The 20,306-nt window shown below is 43.0% G+C and overlaps 1 protein-coding gene across 4 annotated transcripts in view; it reads left to right on the plus strand.

The window, feature by feature from the left end:
* Window positions 1–17,499, plus strand: part of PGM1 (phosphoglucomutase 1) — a 33,934-nt gene extending 16,435 nt beyond the window's left edge. For 3 of the 4 annotated variants that reach the window (XM_032795478.2, XM_075067664.1, XM_032795477.2), the window contains exons 2-11: window positions 954–1,116; window positions 1,333–1,479; window positions 4,964–5,089; window positions 7,791–7,981; window positions 8,692–8,846; window positions 9,635–9,750; window positions 13,646–13,781; window positions 14,608–14,791; window positions 15,968–16,102; window positions 17,214–17,499. In XM_032795478.2, the coding sequence (XP_032651369.1) occupies window positions 954–1,116; window positions 1,333–1,479; window positions 4,964–5,089; window positions 7,791–7,981; window positions 8,692–8,846; window positions 9,635–9,750; window positions 13,646–13,781; window positions 14,608–14,791; window positions 15,968–16,102; window positions 17,214–17,303 (1,443 nt within the window). In that variant the 3' untranslated portion in view covers window positions 17,304–17,499. The remainder of the gene's footprint in view (window positions 1–953; window positions 1,117–1,332; window positions 1,480–4,963; window positions 5,090–7,790; window positions 7,982–8,691; window positions 8,847–9,634; window positions 9,751–13,645; window positions 13,782–14,607; window positions 14,792–15,967; window positions 16,103–17,213) is intronic. The other variant, XM_075067663.1, reaches the window with a different exon arrangement.
* The last annotated feature ends 2,807 nt before the right edge of the window (window positions 17,500–20,306 follow it).

Here is a 20,306-nt window from a genome sequence, read left to right on the forward strand (position 1 = left end):
GCTGCGGGTGTTTTATTGCAGAGTACACATACCCAAGGGCTTGCTAACAGCGGTGCGTATTGCTATTCACACTCCCGTAGTCCGACCTGCAGGGCAGAGTGCTGCACTGTAACTCCCTCATGTGAACGTGGTGGGAGCAAACTAAGGTCCGGTTTTCACTACGGGGATATTGCTGCTGCTGCTGCTGCTGCAGTCAATGCAGCAGGGATTGATTTAGCGGGTCTAGTGAAGACCTGCTAAATTGATGACTAAATGCTCTCTGGTCGACCCCGGTACTCCATCTCTCCAAGAAGAGTAAGGTGAGTCAACCGGAGAGCGTCTCCTGTCAGCGCAGAACAGTGAAGACACCGAGGTAAGTCGACTTAAGCCATGTCAACTCCAGCTACGTTATTCACACAGCTGGAGTAGCGTAACTTAAGTCAATTTACCCCTATAGTGAAGACAAGTCCTGAAAGTAGGCTTGGAAAGATTAGGTTTTTATTGGTAAATGTCAGTAAATGTTGATTTCACTGTACACACACAAACAGATAAAAAATGTTCCCATTTATGATAGGCAAATAAGAAAAACGTGGCTTGAGAACTTATTAGAGTTTGACTGAAGGATATCGACTTTATATTTTGACATTGACAATTTGTGTGTTTAATAGTTATAAAAATGTAACTGTTTGAATCTCAACAACTATTGTCATTAAATAATTGCTTGACTCCCCCTCATAATTTCCTTCCACTATGAAAATTTGTCTATAAAAATAGAAAAAATGCTTTAAAAATGAACATTAATATCATCTGTCAAAATTATATAAATAATTCTGCCAAGTCTAAAATTTACACACAACTGTGTGAGAATTCTATAAATATCTGCATCTGTAAAGTTGCCATTTCTAACTTTCATGCTCTAGTAGTCTTTAAAATTGTGAATTTTTTTGATAGTTTGTTTTAAATCTTTGTTTTAGATTGGCCGTTTAGTGATTGGACAGAATGGAATTCTCTCCACCCCAGCTGTCTCCTGTATTATTAGAAAAATCAAAGCCATTGGTGGCATTATTTTGACAGCCAGTCACAACCCTGGTGGCCCAAATGGAGACTTCGGCATTAAATTCAATATTTCCAATGGAGGTAAAGTTTCCCCTGGTGGCCAACATTTCTTACATCAGTCAATATACCTTCAGTACTGTCAGCAGTATATTTCACTAAACAAAACAAGTGTTCTACTTCCCTTGTAAAATATTACTGTTCCCAAGAGAAACATTCTCATCCCTTGTCTTCTGATGTACCTATGGAATGCATACTTACAGCACACACTAAAAACTTTCCTTCCTTTTTCACTTGTAGGTCCTGCTCCTGAAGGAATTACTGATAAAATTTTCCAAATTAGCAAGACTATTGAAGAGTATGCTATCTGCCCAGATCTGAAGGTGGACCTTGGTACCATTGGAAAGCAGCAATTTGACTTGGAGAACAAGTTTAAACCATTTACAGGCAAGTGACACATTTATCCTTGTATAAATGTAATTTTTACTTTCATGGGGCAATTACATAGTATGGTAGTGCCTTCGTTTGTCAAGGTTATTTAATAGATTTTAAGGCCAAAAGGGATATGGTCCGCTAGTCTGGCCTCCTGCATAACACAGACAACAGAATTTTACCCAGTGATTCCTGCATTGAGCACAACTTGTGGATGAACCAGAGCATGGGTTAAATTTCCAGTAGCATCTGAATGCATTAGGGCCCTAAGTCCCGCTTTCAAAAGTGACATAGGCATTTAGGAGATTACATCCCATTGACTTCCTGTGAAAATTAGGTTCCCAAGGGCCAGATTTTCAGAGGTATTTAGGTGCCAAGTGACATTGTCAGACACACCTAGGTGCCTAAATACTGTTGAAAATCTGACCTAAGTGCCTATCACTTTGAAAATGGGACTTCTGAAAATTTACTCCCATACTTTTTTTACATAGGCATCTAATCTTGATATAAAGACTCCGAGTAACAGAGAATGCACCATATCCAATCGCTGCAATTTAAAATGTCTTATCATAGAATCATAGAATATCAGGGTTGGAAGAGACCTCAGGAGGTCATCTAGTCCAGCCTCGTACTCAAAGCAGGACCAACCCCAACTAACTCATCCCAGCCAGAGCTTTGTCAAGCCGGTCCTTAAAAATCTTCAAGGATGGAGATTCCACCACCTCTCTAGGTAACCCATTCCAATGCTTCACCACCCTCCTAATGAAATAATTTTTCCTAATATCCAACCTAGACCTCCCCCACTGCAACTTGAGACCATTTCTCCTTGTTTTGTCATCTGCCACCACTGAGAACAGCCGAGCTCCATCCTCTTTGGAACCCCCCTTCAAGTAGCTGAAGGCTGCTGTCAAATCCCTCTCACTCATCTCTTCTGCAGACTGGATAAGCCCAGTTCCTTCAGCCTCTCCTCATAAGTCATGTGCCTCAGCTCCCTAATCATTTTCGTTGCCCTCTACTGGACTCTCTCCAATTTGTCCACATCATTTCTGTAGTAGGAGGCCCAAAACTGCATGCAGTACTCCAGATGTGGCCTCACCAGTGCCGAATAGAGGGGAATAATCATTTCCCTTGATCTGCTGGCAGTGTTCCTACTAATGCAGCCCAACATGCCATTGGCCTTCTTGGCGACAAGGGCACACTGTTGACTCATATTCTGCTTCTTATCTTCTGTAATCCCCAAGTCCTTTTCTGCAGAACTGCTGCTTAGCCAGTCGGTCTCCAGCCTCTAGCAGTGGATGAGATTCTTCTATCCTAAGTGCAGGACTCTGCACTTGTCCTTGTTGAACCTCACCAGATTTCTTTTGGCCCAATCCTCCAATTTGTCTAGGTCACTCTGGACCCTATTTCTACCCTCCAGCATATCTGCCTCTCCCCCTAGCTTAGTGTCATCCATGAACTTGCTGAGGGTGAAATCCATTCCATCATCCCAGATCATTAATGAAGATGTTGAATAAAACCGGCCCAAGGACCAACCCCTGGGGAACTCTGCTTGTCAACTAGACATCGAGCTGTTGATCACTACCCGTTGAGCCTGATGATCTAGCCAACTTTCTATCCACCTTATAGTCCATTCATCCAATCCATACTTCTTTAAGTTGCTGGCAAGAATACTGTGGGAAAACATATCGAAAGCTTTGCTAAAGTCAAGGTATATCATGTTCACCGCTTTCCCCCATATCCGCGCAGCCATTTATCTCATCATAGAAACCAGTCAGGTTGGTCAGGCATGACTTGCCCTTGGTGAATCCATGTTGACTGTTCCTGATCACCTTCCTCTCCTCTAAGTGTTTCAAAATGGATTCCTTGAGGACCTGCTCCATGATTTTTCCAGGGACTGAGGTGAGGCTGACCAGTTTGTAGTTCCCCAGATTCTCCTTCTTCCCCGTTTTAAAGATGTACAATATATTTGCCTTTTTCCAATCATCCGGGACCTCCCGCAGTCTCCACGAGTTTTCAAAGACAATGGCCAATGGCTCTGCAATCACATCTGCCAACTCCTTTAGCACCCTCGGATGCAGTGCATCTAGCTCCATGGACTTGTGCTCATCCAGCTTTTCTAAATAGTCCTGAACCTGTTCTTTCAGCACTGAGGGCTGCTCCCCTACTCCCCATGCTGTGCTACCCAGTGCAGCAGTCTAGAAGCTGCCCTTGTCTGTGAAGACCGAGGCACTTCAGCATTTTCCACATCCTCAGTCACTGGGTTGCCTCCCCCATTCAGTAAGGGTGCCACACATTTCCTGACCTTGTTGCTAACATACCTGTGGAAACCCTTATTTCCAGTTTGAACTTTTCTGACTTCTATTTAGTCAGTCTTGTGGCTTTGTATGCTAGCTTAAAGCATTCGCTAGTGTCTGATATCTTCTCCCTGTATAGGTATTTATAGAACCATATTGAATCACTTCTTTGTCCTCCAACAGGCACTCTTTTCATGTATTGCATGTGGTTCATAACAAAAAATGTTCACTTTAATTTAAATGAGACTGTTGGGCCCTGCTAAAACTAATATGAATGTTATAATTCCATTTGTGCTACAGTATAATGATACCCTTTGAAAATACGTTAGCAAAACTTAGGCAATTTTGCACTTACATTTCCCCCCCACACACACAAAAAAATTCTAAAATGTTTTCAGATGTTTTTTAAAATTGAGTTGATTTTTATCTGCATTTGCATTAAAAAAATCTGTCATGATGCAGGTTTTCTGTAAAATTAGACCATTTTTGCAAACTTACAATGAAATGTTAATTTTTTTCAGATTTAGTTGCACATATTTCACACTGTGTGCGCATGTTAAAAAAAAAGGAACAATTTGAATATTTTTATAACAAGGAACCTGGTAAAATTCTTAGTTCCTTCAACCCCCAGTGTTAGCACACTGGGACTTTGCATTAATACATTTTCTACCACATTGCCTTTATGTGGACTAAATTCCATTCTCAGTTTCAAAGGTACAAATGAGAGTTAGGTGTCTGATTCCCACTGATTTTTAGTGGAAATTGTAGTCTAACACTGGTAAATGCTTTTGAAAGTTCCACTCTCATTGTAACTGAGAGCCAAATTTAACCCTCTGGAATGAAGAACAGAGAGATTAAGTTGTACTGGGAGCTACTTTTATCTTCAGGTTTCTGGCTGTGTTGATTAGGCTGGAAACCAACAGGGAATGGCAGTATGTAGTAATATTGAAAATCTTCTAGAAAGTAGAACTGTAAAGTGAGCTGTTACCTCAGATGATTTTCTCCATTGCCATTATTAGGAATTGATACTATGGGATGTTCAAAGAACTTCTTATTTTTAATGGCAGGCCTTTGTGCTAAGGAATGTCATCGTTGTCATAAGTAGCAAAGTTACCATTTTGAATAGGATTTTAGTCTATCTGATCAGTCTGGTCATTGCTAGTCTCTCAGTGTATTGAGTTGTTTGTATTTTTTTGGCTCTGCAGTTGAAATTGTGGACTCAGTGGAAGCTTATGCGAACATGTTGAGGAACATCTTTGATTTCAGTGCGCTAAAAGAACTACTTTCAGGACAAAATCACCTAAAGATTCGTATAGATGCTATGCACGGAGGTATGAAATAATTACTGTCTCCTCATTTTTTTTAGCTATTTCTTGAAGGGAGAAACTTTCATTTAAGAACTAGCTCACTCTTTTTTTTGGCTGTCTTTTATTTTCCTCTGTTTGAGAAGTGCATTGCGCCGTCTTTAGTCACCATGAATCCTCATTTGTTCCAGCAAAGCTTTTGGGAAAATTTTTCAAAAGCGCCTGAGTGACTTAGGATCCTGAATGTAATGGACTTTCCTTCTCCCTGCCCCAACCTTCCACATGGTAATTTTCAGTATTTTATTTGTAATGGTGGCAAAAGGGGAATAGGTAGCTTTAGAGGGGTCTTATAAACTGAGCCACTTACCGCACCAAGTGGAAGACTCACTTCTTGCCTTCTCTAACATGAACATAGAGCAACATGTGCATTTAAAAACAAAACCCTACACTACACAAACAAGTCTTCTTCTGGGGAGGGGATGAGAATGAACCACACATGACAGATGCTAGTCACATTGCTTAATACCCCACTGAAAGCTACTCAGATACCACAGTGATGAAGTCAGTATGAGAACCTGTGTAATACATACATATTATTGTAGGTATGTCATTGGGGGGAGGGAAATCTTATTTAATGAGCTTGTGTTTTTGCATTTCTCCCTTTCATTTGGCATACTGGATGGAAGAGTTGGAGACAAGAATTGAACATCCAGCTGGTCAATGCTGTGGCTAACTGATGTCCTCAGAACCCTGGGACAAAAACATATTGCGTAGAATATGGAGTACCGCATTTGTCGTGCCTCCTAGCAGTCTAGAGCTGTATTTGGGAGGGAGGTTGTTGGTTTTTCTCCTTCTGCTCTAGAGAGATGAGCCAAATTCCAGGGAGATGGAAACATTTGTGTAAATTACACCTCTGTGTAAGGAGGGAGGCAAGTTCTACTCTGAGGAGAAGGATGGGCAAGTGGCAGCAGGGGAAACGACCAAGAGGAGAGTATGATGAGGTGAAAGATAAAGAAGGGGCTTTGCTTCACCTATGCAGAACTTGCCCCTTTTTGAGGTGAAATTTATGCCATCACTTACATCACTACTGAATTTGGCCCCTTCTCACTCATGCTGCCTCCCTGATGTCAATGGAGTCACTATGGTCTAATGGCAAAATTTGGCCCATAGTATAGAGAACAAATTTTAACTTTCTACTGTTTTAATACAGTGTATTGAAAGCAGCAAAAGCCAATTGGGGTCCTCAGGCCTGTCAAAACTGCAGAATCAGCTACATAGTTGCTGGACCAATCTCAGTTGCTGATGAATTGACAGCTGACAGCTGCTGCTTTAAAGAGAGTGTCATGATATTAGACACGGACAGACTTCAAAAGAATCTTGCTAGTAATCTTATGGTAAATAGAATACGTCCCCTAATAGCAAGGTTTCTTCCGAACTGCACTGAAAAAATTTTAAGTCAGGGATGTCAGACGTGTCGAATCTTTTAGGTTTACTTTTTCTAACTTTTCTCTCTGATTTGAGTATTTAACATAATAAAAATACCGTGATCTCAAGAAATGAGTGAGGGGGAACTTTATAGCGGCTAGCGGAAATGCTGCACTGCTCAGGTGTGTCGCTCTCATTAAAACATTATTTTCTTAAGAGTGAAACAAGGGTGTAGCCCAATCCTGCAACCAGATCCATTCAAGAAGAATTTTAAATCCAGGTAAAGTCCCCACTGAAGTCAATTGGGATCCACAAAGTGTCTGTCCATCTTGATCTGATTGCAGGTTTGGAGCCTTAGGCTGTAACTATGTAGAGAGAAATATTTGCTTTAGAAGGCTTGTGTGCCTAGAGACTTTGTAGATAACCTGCCCACAATGTTGCTACAGTAAAGCTTATTCTGTGGGGCATTCTCAGCACCCTGTTTCCGTCTTCTTCATACCACAGTCATGCTAACTGAAATTCCGTGCTAACTTTTTTTTTTAAATTGCTTTGCTTATTGGTGTGTGAAACACAGACTATCATGCTATATTGTTAGATGTTCAGGGCAAGCCTTCCCATTTTCTCTCCTGTTCCATGGGCCATCTCAGTGACATATATAAATTGTGAGCTTTTGGAGAGCAGGAAACATCTTTTTGTTGTGTTTTTGTACAGCGTGTAGCACTGTGAGGTCCTGGTCCAGGACTTGGACATCCAGGAGCTACCGCAGTATCAATAACACACTGAGTAACTACGTGCTTGATCTTTAAAAGCAGCAAAGAGTCCTGTGGCACCTTATAGATTAACAGACGTATTGGAGCATGAGCTTTCGTGGGTGAATACATGCATCCAACATGCATCCGATGAAGTGGGTATTCACTCACGAAAGCTCATGCTCCAATACGTCTGTTAGTCTGTAAGGTGCCACAGGACTCAGCCTGGATCTGTAAAAGCAGCAAACATGGCTACCCCTCTGGTGCTTGATCTTGTCACTGTAGCCCCAATCCAGCAAAACATTTAAGCTCTTACTTAACATTAAGCACACGAGTAGTTTCACTGAACATTTTGGGACAACTTGTGTTTAAGTGTCAGGATCACAGTGCTCTTCATTCCAAAAACCCACATGCTCCCAGTATATTAAAACGGAACGATCTTATAGTAGACAAGCAGCCTCTGGCTGAATTGTAGTTCGAACGAAATGTGCAGCTGGTTGAAGTTTAATTTAAAAAATAAAATGTTTAATTGTTTCTCTTTTTTGCTCCGTTAGTTATGGGTCCCTATGTAAAGAAGATCCTGTGTGAGGAGCTTGGAGCTCCTGCAAATTCTGCTGTGAACTGTACACCTCTAGAGGACTTCGGTGGTCACCACCCAGACCCAAACTTAACCTATGCTGCTGACTTGGTCCAGTCTATGAAGACTGGAGAGTATGACTTTGGAGCTGCCTTTGATGGAGATGGGGTAAATGAGTGTGTGGCTGTTCTACAGAACCTCCCACCACCACCGCACTGTCTAGTTGTTCTTAACTACAAACACTAGGGCACAAGCCTTAAAAGGAAGTGCTTCAGTTGGAATAATGATTGATGAATTCATTGATGCACAGTCTGCACTGGATTTATCCTGGGCGTAAGCAGATAGAATTCCCATGGATGTCAAAGCTGAAGAGGTTGTTGCAGTCTAGTGATACTTGGCAAATGGTAGCTCATCCACATGTTATGCAAAGATGCCAAGACTAGACATTTAATAATGATGCTCCTGTGGGTGACTGGGATTTTTGTCTTTGATTTCAGTGGAAGCGGAATAGGACCAAATGGGTTACAGCAGCGCTGCACTGGTGCCCAATCAGATGCTCACACAGTACAATTGATAGGAGATGAGGGATTTCCCTCCCATTCTATAGTTATGTATGAAGAAAAATCGCTTGCTCTAGTTTGTCACTATGATAGTAGTTTGCAAAGTTCAGGTTATACTTAACAAGCTTTGAAGTTATTAATGATACAGTGCTGCTTAACTGATTCAAAACTCCACGCTAACTTTAATCCAGTAGAAAGTAACTCTGTGGTGCTGTATGGTTTTTATATGGTGTGCCTGAAAAAGAATGTTTACTCTGATATCTTTGTGCGCACAGTTGTAGCTAGAACTGATTTGTCCTCCTTTGTCATCTTCGTTAGGATCGGAACATGATTCTAGGGAAGCATGGGTTCTTCGTTAACCCTTCAGACTCTGTTGCTGTCATCGCTGCCAATATTTTCAGTATTCCTTACTTTCAGCACACCGGCGTTCGTGGCTTTGCGCGAAGCATGCCTACCAGTGGAGCAATTGATAGGTAGGACTTGCGGTATGGGGGTTGACAATTGCTTGTGTCAGTTTTAAACCTTCCGTGGTGGGTGAATTGTGCTCTTCCCCAGCAGTGACCATATTATAACATGCCTGAAACAATATCTTTAGTGGGAACAATGTTTAAAAGCCATTTTCATAAGATACTGTTTCAAAAGCTATTGAGAACTTGCAGTTGGGTTTTCTTCGGCTTAGACCCTGGTCCTGAGAGATGCTAAGTGCCATCAACACCCATTGAGGCCAAGAGGGACTGAGGACACTAACCACCAGATGGGGGGCTGGAACAATTTGTGTAGTGGGGGTGTTGAGAGCCATTGAACCAAACTGTAAACCAGTGATTCTCAAACTTTTATACTGGTGACCCCTTTCACAGAGCAAGCTTCTGAGTGTGACCCCCCCCCCATAAATTAAAAACACTCTTATATATATTTAACACCATTATAAATGCCAGATGTAAAATGGAGATAATGATACTGACCTCCTTTGTAAAGTGTTTTGAGATCCACTGATGAAAAGTTCTACATAGGAGCTAGGTATTTTTTTTCCTTCTTCTGCACTTCCCGATCAGTCCTCTCCCTCTCCCTCCCCAAGGTAACACAAGAATAAGGCAAGGGACGAATATACAAAGAATTAATATTTAAAAAAAATCAGACTGACTTGCCTTCACTGTTATGTTAAATGAGATGCTTGATAACAACAAATGTTACTGTTGCAGCATTTCACACGTGTGTGCTAACAGTCCAGCTGTGATATAACTTACCTTTCTTGTCTTTGAAGGGTGGCCAAAGCTACAAAGATCGCTTTGTTTGAAACTCCAACTGGCTGGAAGTTCTTTGGAAACTTAATGGATGCAAACAAACTGTCTCTGTGTGGAGAGGAAAGTTTTGGTACTGGTAAGTTTTTGTTCCTAATCTCATTAATGATGATGATATTCCTCTCATTTAAACACAGTTTAACTCTGTCTAGAATGGTGGGATTTATCTTTCATGTATAGAAGTTAATGTTTCCTAAATCATAAAAATAAAATTTGTTCACAAAAATTACTTGTGGAAAATATACACAACTGTAAAAGTTCCCTGGTAAGTTGAGTCAGGGAAAAGCTAGTTTTCCTTTCATGAAGGTCTATTCAGGAAGTTTAAGGGCCCCTTCACTAGCCGGTCATTGGGTCTATGGGGATTAAATGCAGTGCTAAATGTATTTTTTCAACTCTTGGTGGCCAGGAAAACCTTCTAAATGTTTTCATTTATGGGAAGAAATATGGTTTGGTGAATGCGGTTTTATTAGGGGAGGTTTCAGGTTGCTATTAAATCTCTGAGCTTAATGGGACCCTGGTTTTCCTGTTCTAAAAACAAGGTTTGATTTATAAAGGTTAAATTAACACTTGCCTTTGAACTGTCGAAGCAAGGTGAATTGAGATACAAAATGAATATCTTAGTAAATCTATTGGGGGTGGACACATGACTTAATACTGCAGTTTGCATAGAGAAATTAAAATGTATAGAACTCCCTTTGCATAAGATAATGTGCTACAAAGTGTGTGGTATTCCAAGAGGAGTTTCAGGGCTAACTACATAGGTTCTTCTGCATCCATCACATAACATCTGAGTCCTCCTCCTTGCTCTAGCAGGGTCTTCATTGGTATGCAGGAGTTCAGCATCTGATTCACATAAAAGATGTCTTGCCCTCTCTGGCCCTGATTCAGCAAAGCACTTAACCACAGGGCCGCCCGGGGGGGGGAAATGTGGCAATTTACCCCAAGCCCCGCAGGGGCCCCCACGAGAGTTTTTCGGGGCCCCTGGAGCAGGGTCCTTCACTCACTCCGGGGGCCCCAGAAAACTCTCGCGGGGCCCGGGACCCCGGAGCTTATTCCACTCCGAGTCTCGCAGAAGGACCCCTTCCCCTGAATTATTGCCGAAGCGGGACCCGCCGCCGAAGTGCTGGTCTTTGGCGGTAATTCGGCGGCGGTGGGTCCCCAGTGGGGGTCTTTGGGGCACTTTGGCAGCAGGTCCTGGAGCGGAAGGACTCCCCTGCCGCTGAATTACCACCGAAGCAGGGGCCCCTCCACTGCTGAAGACCCCAGGCCCCCTGAATCCTCTGGGCGGCCCTGTTTAACCATGTGCTTAGAGGTTTCGCTGAATAAGGATGGACTTAATCATCTGCTTAACGTTGAGCAGCACATGCTTGGGACTTGTCGTGGCAGCTGCCTGACTGAAGTGCCATCAGCATGTGATGTGAACGCATCACAGCTGTCTGGCCATGACTTCTTGGACAAGCTGCATCATGGACAAGCCTCTGGTTGAAGGATATTTGCTGCAGTTCTGGGCCAGTCTTCTCTGATGATAATGTTTTTGGAGGGCAAGTGCTATTCCTCTGGATGAGAGGGAGAAGGACAGTTTTGGAAAAATCAGGGCCTCTCTATAAACGGAGCAAAGAAATCTTGGTGATTATCATAAGGAAAAGTGTTTGAGTCATTGCCCTCGGTACCTATATGCAAATACCCTATTGTGTGGGTAGTGTATGAGAGAGCACCAGAATTGAAGTAAATGACTGTAGCTAGAAAGGGAAAGCACTGGATGGCCTAGGGAGTTGCTGCTAGGCAGTGGGATGGCTCCAAATCAGTGATTTTTAGGTGGTCCCGGATGAATAGTGTCCTAAAATCGTTACCATTAGATGCCCCATGTGAAATGGCTTGGTGGTTTCCGTCCAACCCAGGAAAGTGTGCGCCACACTATAACTGGCACCTTTTGAGAGCAGGCGAGAGAGTGAAAGGTTTATGATTTTATGACTCCCATGGCCATGAAGCCTCTCCTCCCTACGGATTGACATGCTGGCAAGGTTGATGCAGAAGGCAGGATCGCATGTGTTGCACTAACACTGCCTGTGTTGTATCTATCTGGATAAAAAGAGGATGCATGTCCAGGGTTGCCAATCTAGCACATAATTCACTTCAAAGAATTAAAGAGGAATGAAATCCTCTTTACTGTAAGTTACTTGGGTAGTATGGAGCTTGAGGGAGCATGTGGGTCATGTATAACTATGGCAATCATATAGTCCACCAAAATGGAAACAAACTTGTACCTTCTGAAATCAATCGGAATCTAAACACAACCTAAAAAATTCTATGTAATGCAAAATGACAGAATTTCAGACTTCTTACTTGAGCGCTTTATTCCAGGGATGATGAGTGAATACATTATATAGGACCTTTATTTGGATATGTACACCTGCTGGAAAAGGGTGCCTGTCTATATGCTCTAGGCCAGAGGTGGGCAAACTACGGCCCGCAGGCCACATCTGGCCTGTGGGACCCTCCTGCCTGGCCCCTGAGCTCCTGGCCCAGGAGGCTACCCCTTTGGCCCCTCCCATGCTGTTCTCCCTCCCCCGCAGCCTCAGATCACTCCATCGCTGGCACAATTCTCTGGGTGACAGGGCTGCGAGCTCCTGGAGCAGCATAGCTGCAGAGCCCGGCCTGACCTGGTGCTCCGTGCTGTGCAGTGGTGTGGCTGGCTCCATCCAGGCAGCACAGCTGCCTGTCCTAGTGCTCTGGGCGCTGCGACTGTAGCACCGCCAGCCACTGGTGCTCCAGGCAGTGCAGTAAGGGGGCAGGGAACGGGGGGGAGGAAGGGTTGGATAGAGGGCAGGGGAGTTCGGGATGTGTGTGGGCAGGGGTCGGGGCAGTCAGAGGGCAGGGAACAGGTGGGTTGAATGGGGGAGGGATCCCGGAGGGGTTATCAGGAAGGATGAGGGGGTTGGATGGAGCAGTGGGGGGCGGGCAGGGAGAAGGGGTAATTGGATGGAGTGGTGTCCTGGGAGCAGTCAGGAATGAGAGGAGGGTTTGGATGGGGTGACGGGGTAGTCAGGAAGGATGGGGGGGTTGGATGGGGCAGCAGGGGGCAGGCAGAGGTTCCAGGGGTGGTCAGGGAGAAGGGGGGTTGGATGGGGCAGGGGTCCCAGGGGGGCAGTCAGGAATGAGAGGAGGGTTGGATGAGCTGGCAGGGCGCAGTCAGGGGTGGGGGTTCCGGGGGCTGGCAGGGGACAGGGAACAGGGGGGTTGGATGGGGCAGGAGTCTTGGGGGAGCTGTCAGGGGACGAGAAGCAGGAGGGGTCGGATAGTGGGCCGGGCAGGGCCATGCCTGGCTGTTTGGGAAGGCACAGCCTCCGCTAACTGGCCCTCCATGCTATTTTGGAAACCTGATGCGGCCCTCAGGCCAAACAGTTTGCCCGCCCCTGCTCTATGTTCTCTTGTTTTGACTGTAAAATATCATCAGAATAATACCCCAGTGTAATACCCTAGCAATACAATTCAGTATAAGCCCTCAGTGGTAAAACAGCCAGCTTAAGGAGCTACCGGCCAGAGTTTTAAAGGTATTCAGGCACCTCATGGGATCCTTTTTTAGGTATTTAGGTGCACTAGGTACTTTGAAAATCCCGCTAGGCACCTAAATACCTTTTTTAAAAATCTGTCCCTAAATGTCTAGTTCATAGATTCCAAAGCCAGAAGGGACCAATGTGATCATCTAGTCTGACCTCCTGTATAACACATGCCATAGAACTTTCCCAAAATGGGTGTGTTTGGGGTGGGGAATGTAATTTGTCTTCATGTATTAAAACAATAGTTAAAAACAGATGAGCTCTGTAAATACTATAATCCAAAGGATGTAGTTCTTAAAATTCATCATATGTGTTGGTTTAAGTCTGTGTGGTTGGCAGCTTGATGGATGAGAGCTTTACCGCGAACTCTCAAGTGAAGGAAATTGTTCGGTTTGTTTCTGCTTTTGCATGTTGCAGGCTCTGATCATATCCGTGAAAAGGATGGGCTGTGGGCTGTCCTGGCGTGGCTGTCTATAATAGCTGTCCGCAAACAGAGCGTGGAGGACATCCTGAAAGATCACTGGCAGAAATATGGGCGGAACTTCTTCACGAGGTGAGGGACGAGCCAGGTGATGGCTCACCATGATGAAGCAGGACCCTTTGCGGGGAGCAGAATGTGCTCAGTCCCCAGCCCTGGGACAGAAGGGAGAGAATGCTAAGAAGGGGCAAGTGCCCTGACTGTTAAATACTGAAAACTTCTCCAAACCATATGAAGTGTGTCAGTTACACTGGCAGAACCTTGACCTCCACAACTGGGATGTCTTCTCTGTCCTTAACTCAGCTTTGTTATTTTAGGGCATTGCCAATGTCTCAGCAATTCAGTTTTACATGCCGTGAATATTAAAGCATCTCGGGGTAAATTTAAAATGCTAGACTATTAGTCTTAATTCTGCTTTCTGCCAAGTTTAAATTGAAGCCTGTATGTTGTTTCAACACCTTCTTTTAGGTATTGATTTTTACGCAGGATATTTATCTTCTATTAGACTAGCATCTGCATTGAGAGCACAAATGGCAAATTAATTTGTAAGCTCTTCAGTGATAGACCAGAACGGGGTGTGCAGCTCCTAGCACATCTTGTTCTCAGTGTGGGGACTCTGACAGTACTGAAATAGCAATAAACGGTATACCACAAGCCAGTGCTGTTCCATGTCTTACTTCTATAACTGCTAAATTCACCCACTCCAATGTATTCCTTTGTTACTGTTTGTGGGATTTGCTTAACCAGCTGTAAGACTCTCGGGTGCCTGGAACTAAAGAGACCATTTATAAGGGACTAAACCCAACTTTTAAATCAAACGAGATATTTTTAAAGTGGTGACTCCCAAAACATTGCAATATAAAGCCTCTCTAACTTTTCATTCTACCATGGCTGGTTCTAGATATGACTATGAGGAGGTAGACACAGGTGGAGCTAACAAAATGATGAAGGATCTAGAAACTGTGATGTTTGACCGTTCTTTTGTGGGAAAGCAGCTGTCAGCTGGTGATAAAGTTTACACTGTCGAGAAAGCCGATAACTTTGAATATAGCGATCCTGTGGATGGAAGCATCTCCAGAAACCAGGTGAGACTGGAAACTACTTTGTCAATAACTTGCAGTGCTAGATATTTTCAGTTGAATTTTCAGCAAGGTTATCCTTAGCTTTGTGCCAAAAGCTTTATCCCACTATTAAAAACCACCCCCCACTCCCAGTTACGTGTGTTTTATAACTATAGGCCAGATCCTGGCCTCTGATTGGTGCTGCCAAGGAGGGACTGAAAGAGGAGAGGCCTGGAAGACTGTTCTAACCTGACCTAGCTGACAAGGATCCCAACAACACTGTTAGGGCACCCATGGATCACCATGGTGCAGGGGTGGCCTGTTCTGGCCTCTGCCATTCCGCCAGCTCGATGGAAGATCGTGTGAGAGCTATGATGATGACTTTGCACTACCTAAGGATTTTTCTGTGCAGGGGAGATCCTTCAGGAGTTGAATTTGCTGGGTTTAGGGCTGCGTTGCACAGAAAGAGTGGCACAAACCAGGTGAAGCATGGCTCAGGCCCCTAATCTTTAGTTCTAGGTTAGTGATTCCAAAAGGCAAAGAAGTTTGTTTTATATCCTGTTACTCTGTTGCAAGGCTTTGTTGCCATCCTGCAGAACTCAGGCAGCACTGCAGCAGCAGTCAGAGAGCAGTGGTAGCTAAGGACTGAATTCCAGCATTTGAAAGTCAAGGAGCTATTTAATATATACAAGATGAGTTACTTAGTACTATGCAAGTTATTTAAATAAAATTGTTCTGTAGATGGGTCTGGTTTGCAGCATGGTGGGGAGAGGGGCATATTAACCGGAAAGGAATAATGGACAAAAGCACTAAGAATTGTTACTTTGCTTGTTGAATGTTTGAATTATTTTCTTTAAATGGAGTTTGCACAGATGTGCAGTGGTAGCATGACAGGCTGATATGCAGAGAATCAGAGTTGGTCTCTTGCTCCCAAGCCAGTAATAGGACTAGGGTCTTCATGATACTTTGGATTAAAAAACTGTCATAATCTAGGAAATGCTCAAGAGTGGCTCCGGAGGGACACATAGTCAGCCAGGAGTAAGAGGAACAAACAGGGTGCTATTTGCAACTTCTGTTGCCCTCTGATGAAGAATGACAGGTGAAATGACATGACAGGTTTGCTGGAAGGTACATCAGGTATTTGAAGAGGCATATAAACAAGTGTGTATTAATTTTGTTGTTCTCATTTGCACTTGGTAGGGTTTAAGGCTCATCTTCTCTGATGGTTCTCGCATCATCTTCAGGCTAAGTGGTACTGGCAGCGCTGGAGCGACTGTGCGACTATACGTTGATAGCTATGAGAAAGATGCTCCAAAAATATATGAAGATCCACAGGTAACAGTTGTATCCAGACTTTTGGTACCACCCTGTTCTGCCTTTTCTTAAAAGCTCCCTTCTTTGAGGGGGGGCATGGCTGAGAGAGCCACTATGAGCGTAAGTGCTGGAACTAGAGGTGCTGAGGGTACTGCCACACACCCTGGCTCGAATTGGTTTCCATCATATATAGGGTTTACAGTTTGGTTCAATGATTCTCAGCTCCTGCACTATACAAATTGTCCCATCCCTTCTGATTATGAGGTGACAACTATTTCAGAAGCAGGTGTTACAGTTCCTTAAATCTCTCTACTCTGTATGAAGCAAGTAGTTTATTATTCAGCATTCATCACAGTTTTCTCCACAATTGCATTTTATTTTGTCTACTTGTCTATGTGGTATGCAGCATGGTTGAGTATTTGGTTACAAGCTGGGGAAGACACTGCTTCAAAGCTGAACGATACTTTTGATTGGAGAATTGAATCCCCAAGGATCAGAAAAACATTTGGGAATTACATGTTTTAAAACAAATCCCCCCAAATCCATGGGGCGTGGAAGACTACGCAGCCCTGAGATAACAGAATCTGTTGTCATGTTCTGCACTAGATTTAATGTACCTTCTCCAAGGTTCCATTAAAAAAATGATGGTAATCTCTCTTGTGCACCTTTTTAACATCTCCCATCAATGTCTCTGAACTCTTTTAGACAACCTGTTAAGCCAGAAAAAAGGAAATAATGTGGTTATATTGAGGATGGGGTACTGTGGTTGAGTGAGTATCATTTGCCATTTGTGGAATATGGGAAAATCATTATTTCAGAACAGCATAGAACTGAGAAGTGTAGAAGTCACCAAAGTAACAATATTTGTTCACTTTGTGAAGTTCCATAGAATTACTACATCCGTCTTCCTTATCTGGGGCAGAATTCACCGTTCGTCTTGGTTGTATAGCAGCTACATTTCACGACGTTGAAATAATAGTACTCCAATCCGTTGCGAATGAGGGTTCAGAACTCTGTTTTAGGGACTCAGATCTAATGCTCAACAATCTGTTAGAAGAGATTGAGCACTAAAGGCTCAAGGGGTAACATGCCATTGGTCATGGTTTTGATCCGTCTTTCTCCTTTTTGGCAGGTCATGTTGGCTCCTCTCATTGGTATTGCACTGCAGCTTTCACAGCTCCATGAAAGAACTGGCCGCACCGGCCCCACAGTCATCACATGAAAACGGCTAGGACCTGATGCTAACTGCGTGCAGTGCTGAAACAGCTGGCTGTGCTGAATGAGTCAAACAAAATCATCCAGTCCTTTTTATCAAATTGGTCACTAAAAGCAACATTAACTCTATTTAAAAGTGTTATTTAAACTGATAAAAGGCTAGATGTTATTAATAAACCAGAATCACCAGTGTTTACACTGTGTATACTGACACATTGCCTCTTTGTCACATGGCACTACTGTAATTTGGGTATAGTCCTCACTTAGCATAGCCTTTTGGTTTAGCATATGTAATTTTTCTTTCTCTTGCTAAAACAAAAAGTTGTGAAGAGAACAGTGGTGATAATGGCCTCTTGAGGTCCTTGCCAGTCCTAGAGTCTATGAATCTATAAGTACCCTTTCTTGATTATACATAATTTCTTTTACATGTCGTGTCTCCGGGCTTGTCTACGTGGTTCCAGCAAAGCGCACTAGACAGGTTTGATTTGTAAAGCTCGCTAACATGGTACACCCTAGCTGCCCTATGTAGCTCCCCTACCCCCCCTCCAAAAAAAGATACCCAGTTTGTGTTAATATGTTCCTGTTTCCAACAGAGCGCACCAGAAGGGTTTACATGGGGCAGTTAGAGTGCAACAGGTTAATTGATCTTTACAAATGGCACCCTTCTGGCGTGCTTTGCCATGTCATGTAGACAGGTCCTCAGAAAGTGCAAGTACATGTATTGCTGTTTGGTGTCCCTCCCTCCACTCTCCATGCCCCGCCTGATAGTTTTCTTTTTTAAAGAACGAATTTATATAAATTGATCTTTATTTGCCACATTCAGTGAACCAATAACCCCTCTATACAATGCTAATAATAAGCATGAGAGGCTATTAAAGTGAAATGGATCGGTATTACTGATCAGTGCTTTATTAAAAAATTGCTTAAAATTGTAATAGGTGTGTTTTTTGAAGAAGAAAGATACACCCTGAATGTAACTCATCAAAATGCAGTGTAATGATAAGATAGTTGAAATAAGATTTCAGACTCTAATAACTACATTGTTTATTATACTCTTGAAGCCATTATGCCAAAAATGGTTGCTCTGTGGATGAGAATGGTTTGAATTGCCTTTCCACCTGTGACTCATATGCTCATGTAACCTACACTAATACAGTATGGTGCTCTGTCCCTTCTAGTGGTGGCTTAGCCATATGCAGAGGTTGATGAACCTGCTACTGCCTTAGTTAACAGACTGGGATCCCATAGCTCAGGCTGTAGATGCTCATGCTTTAACATCCTGAGGTCCCAGGTTTGATTCTGGCTGCGGGTGATCCATGCAGAGGTCTGGTATCGTCAAATCCTTTTCAAAACTGTTGTGAGACTCTGAAGTGGATGAAAACTGAGAGGAGATTCCCTTGGTTTCTGGCTATGAAAGTGAGAGAACACAACAACAGCCAGCTTAGAAAGCTGATAGGGGAGGCAAAACCAACCAATCTGAGATCTAGTCAGCATTTCCCCCAAATTGTCACTTGACGTTGTTAAGTGTTGCTGAGCTGAATATATTCACGACACAGTCGTTGGCTGGTTTCTAAGAGGCTAAATGGTATCCGAGGGTGTTAAAAGTGACTATCTCTCCTTTCCTCTGGTCTGATGAGGTGATGCACCTCCATTATCTAATATAGTCTGTGGCAAAATCCTTAACAAGAGTCTCTGTTTACTGTGAAAATCGCCATCAAGAATATACGTGTTCTGTTTTTCTTCCCCCAGGAACAGGAATCCAAATGCCTGGTGTCAGACCAGGCTTTTGGTCCGATTGGGGATTTTTTGTTTTTTTTTTTGGTTAGTGGGTGTTTTGCAAACTTTAACGTGGCCTCCCCCTTTATTATCAGAAACAGGTATCTAAAGCTCGACTCCAAAATCCATATTTAGGTACCGGAATAGTTACTCAAAAAAACTAAGCAGTCAGCAACTCCCATTGTAGTCAATGATTTTAACACAGCTCCATACTGGTGCAGTACTTGCAAATATGAATGGCTTGCAGGAGTGAGACCTTAGTTCATAATAAGACTGACTTATTTCTGGTTCATTCTGAATTATAATTTACTGTATGTTGGACACTATTGACCTTTACCTTAGTTTTACAGTACATATTATAAGTAATATCTCAAAGGCGGTTTTGCAGAGATGCAGGGGTCTGCATACTTGTACTAGATGGAAAGAACAGAAAAAAACTTGAACCAAATAGGACTGTGCTACAGTCATTTAAAGAAGTACAATTGCCTTGAATCAAAAAGCCCAGCAAAGTGTATAATTTCTTCCAAAGCAATTACATGCTACATGTGTCAAACCCAGCAATTAAAAGTTGCAAATGAATGTGGTCCAACCCAATTCTTAGGTTTTGGGTTTATATTATCAAATGCAAATAAAATTGGAGTCCAAGTGCAGTCTTGGCATAAGGCAGTTACCCCATTGTATCAAAGAGATGCAACTGTTTAACTCAGGAGATGGTTAATGAAATATGGAGGCTTTCTAAGTCACTGTTTCAAATCTTGCTCAGGTTGGTAACAACTGAAAGTAATCCTCCGATGGCTGTTCAGTGTCTTATGTGGAATGAGTTGGTGGTCTCAGTCCAGCTCCTAAGGGACAGATGTGCACAGAACAGAGACCCCCATCACTTACACAATTTTGGAATAGGACTATAGTAAAGAACTATGAATCCATTTTATTCATGGCCTGTGCTCTACAGGAAGTCAGACTAGATGATCACAGTGGTCTCTCTTGGCCTTAGAATCTATGAAAATTAGCACTTACGAAAATTGTAAAGTCATGCCAGTGCTACAACTAACATGATGAAGTTTGCACTCCATTTGAAATTTGCCTCTCCCGGTTGCCAACTTATCTACGTTGTCACTAGATTTAGCAACTTTTTGGTTTCCCTAGTGAGAAAATAAGTGTCAAAGTGACCAGTGACAAATCTAGCAACTTCTACTGCCAATTACAGTGACATTCAGAGAAAGAAGTCACCAGT

This window comes from Chelonoidis abingdonii, chromosome 7, assembly GCF_003597395.2.
Source record: "Chelonoidis abingdonii isolate Lonesome George chromosome 7, CheloAbing_2.0, whole genome shotgun sequence".
NCBI lineage: Eukaryota > Metazoa > Chordata > Testudines > Testudinidae > Chelonoidis > Chelonoidis abingdonii.